This window comes from Psammomys obesus, unplaced genomic scaffold (assembly GCF_907164565.1).
Source record: "Psammomys obesus unplaced genomic scaffold, mPsaObe1.curated_primary_1811, whole genome shotgun sequence".
Classification (NCBI taxonomy): domain Eukaryota; kingdom Metazoa; phylum Chordata; class Mammalia; order Rodentia; family Muridae; genus Psammomys; species Psammomys obesus.
The window spans coordinates 1344513-1346906 of NW_026596152.1; the positions used below are offsets into that span (position 1 = coordinate 1344513).

The following is a 2394-nucleotide window of genomic DNA, read 5'->3' on the forward strand; positions in this document are numbered from 1 at the left end:
CCTGCCGCCCCCGCCTTCCCCAGCCGCCCCCGCCCACAGCCTGCCCCTCACTCGGCTCTGCCGGCTTCAGATCCACAGGAAAGTGGCCCAGATCTTCGTGACCATGCACTGGTCCGTGGCGCAGTACTCCCAGAAGATGCTGCTGGAGCTGCGGAGATACAACTACGTCACACCCACAAACTACCTGGAGCTCGTGTCTGGATATAAAAAGTATGAGGACCAAGAGACAGACAGGAGGGCCAGGGAGTCCTCTGAGGTGCTGATTGATGAAACGCTACCCTGGAAAACACTCAGGGTCTAGCCGTGGGGATAGGCTGGAGATGTGGGCCCTAACGAGGGACGGCAGGTGTGCAGAGGGTCTTGGCTAATCCCTGGAGGTTCGTGGGGGTGTGTCTCCTGTTGGGACACCTTTCCTGGAGTTTCTGGGCCTGTCCCCTGGGCTCTGGCACCTCTCATACACCGTCGGCCCCTATGCCCTGGGATGACTTTGGCTGTGGTTTTCAGATCACAGTTCACCCCTGGCCATCCTAACTTGTAATCCTTCCCTCTCTCCCTTTAACGTCTCCTACACTGGCCATTCCTTTGAAATAGGTGGGGATGGTGACATTTCTCTAAGCTCCCCTCGCTAGGATGGCGGACATACAAGGCAGCCTGGCCACAGACAAGGACCCTGTCCCCACACAGTGGCTGGGAGTGGTGGTACACACCTGTAATCCCAGCTCTCAGAAGGCAGAGGCAGGTGGATCTCTGTGAGTTCAAGGCCAGGCCTGTCTACAGAGTGAGTTTCAGGACGTTCAGGACAGCCAGGGCTGCATAGTGAGACCCCATGTCAACAAAACAAAACAAACAACAACAACAAAACAATTAAAAGCACACAAGTGAGCAGGGGCAGAGATAGAGAGACATCTGTGTGTGTGTGCCTTAGCCTACACAATGCTGGGTTTGATCCCCTACCACAAGGGTGGCGAATGGCGGTGTCTCAGAGCTGGGCATGGGGAGGCTGGACCCCATGAGACCTTACCTCAAGCAAAATACAACCAAAAGGAGAACAATCGAAAGCCAGCAAAGCAGACAAAAAAAAAAAAAAATTGGCATGCTTTTTCTACTCCCATTAGCTGTGTGGGCAGACCTCCCCACACACCAGAGAGCCCGACCCCGACTGTGTGGCCCCGAACCTAGCTAACCCCTTTGCGGTCTACTTGGAGTTAGGGTCGGATCCTGCAGCTTGAGGCCTCAGTCCCAGTGTAGATGGGGGGGGGGGGCTGAGCCCCCTGTGGGCGCGTCGACTGTCTGAGCTGTCTGTCCTGTTTGCTGAGGCCAGGGAACACTGTTGCTGGCTTATTATAGATGTTTTATCGTATTTGACTTTTCTAGTCTTACACATGTGGCCCAGTCCGGCTTTGAACTAACTGTGTAGCTGACGCTAAGCCCAGATTCATAGCCATCCTCCTGCTTCAGCGTCCCCAGGGCTGTGAACACAGGCATGGGACACCTCACCTACCACCCTGCCCATGTTAATCAAAGCTGGAGAAAGATAAAGCAATCTGTGCTGGCTGGTGGTGCCACAGGCCTTTAATCCCGCATGCAGGCAGAGCTGAGTTCAAGGCCAGCCTGGTCTACAGAGCAAGTTCCGAGACAGCGGAGAAACCGCCGGGGGGGGGGGGGGGGAACAGCGATTTGTAAGAATGATAGTCAACAAGGATTCAGCCATTTATCATGTATTTTAAGCACCTACTATGTGCCGGGCACTGCTTGACAGTGTCAGAACGGTATTTAACAAGCCGACTCCAGTCATGGTGTAGAGAATGAAGCAAAGGGATAGGAAGACAGGAGTCTGACCAGGCCGCGTGTCTGTCTGTGAGGGCTGGAAGTGTCTCCACAGAGAGTGCCGGAGACCCTGGGGGAAGGAAGGCTGGGGAGGACCGAGGCCTCCTTCCCTGGAGCCTCCGCTGCCCACCGCTCACTCCTCCACAGGCTTCTGGGAGAGAAACGGCAAGAGCTGCTGGACCAGGCCAACAAGCTGCGGACGGGATTGTTCAAAATCGATGAGACCCGGGAAAAGGTGGAAGTGATGTCGCTGGAGCTGGAGGAGGCCAAGAGGAAGGTGGCAGAGTTCCAGAAGCAGTGTGAGGAATACCTGGTCATCATCGTGCAGCAGAAGCGGGAGGCCGATGAGCAGCAGAAGGTCCTGCCCCGCCCTGCCCCGCCCCCAGCCCCTGTCCCTGCCCCTGCCCCCCACCCCTGTCCTTGTCCCTGCCCCATCCCTGTCCCTGTCCCTGTCCCTGCCCCTGCCCCTGTCCCCGCCCCTGTCCTTGTCCCCGCCCCTGCCCCTGTCCCTGTCCCTGCCCCCGCCCTGCCCCCGCCCCCGCCCTGCCCCCGCCCCCGCCCTGCCCC

The 2394-nt window shown here is 57.6% G+C and overlaps 1 protein-coding gene across 1 annotated transcript in view; it reads left to right on the forward strand.

Annotated features, from left to right (window-relative positions):
- The window catches only part of Dnah2 (dynein axonemal heavy chain 2), a gene marked incomplete in the record, with an annotated part of 99039 nt that overhangs the window by 75869 nt on the left and 20776 nt on the right, over nt 1-2394 (forward strand). The window contains 2 exon segments of the mRNA XM_055593991.1: nt 71-210; nt 1975-2185. Coding sequence (XP_055449966.1) covers nt 71-210; nt 1975-2185 — 351 coding nt within the window.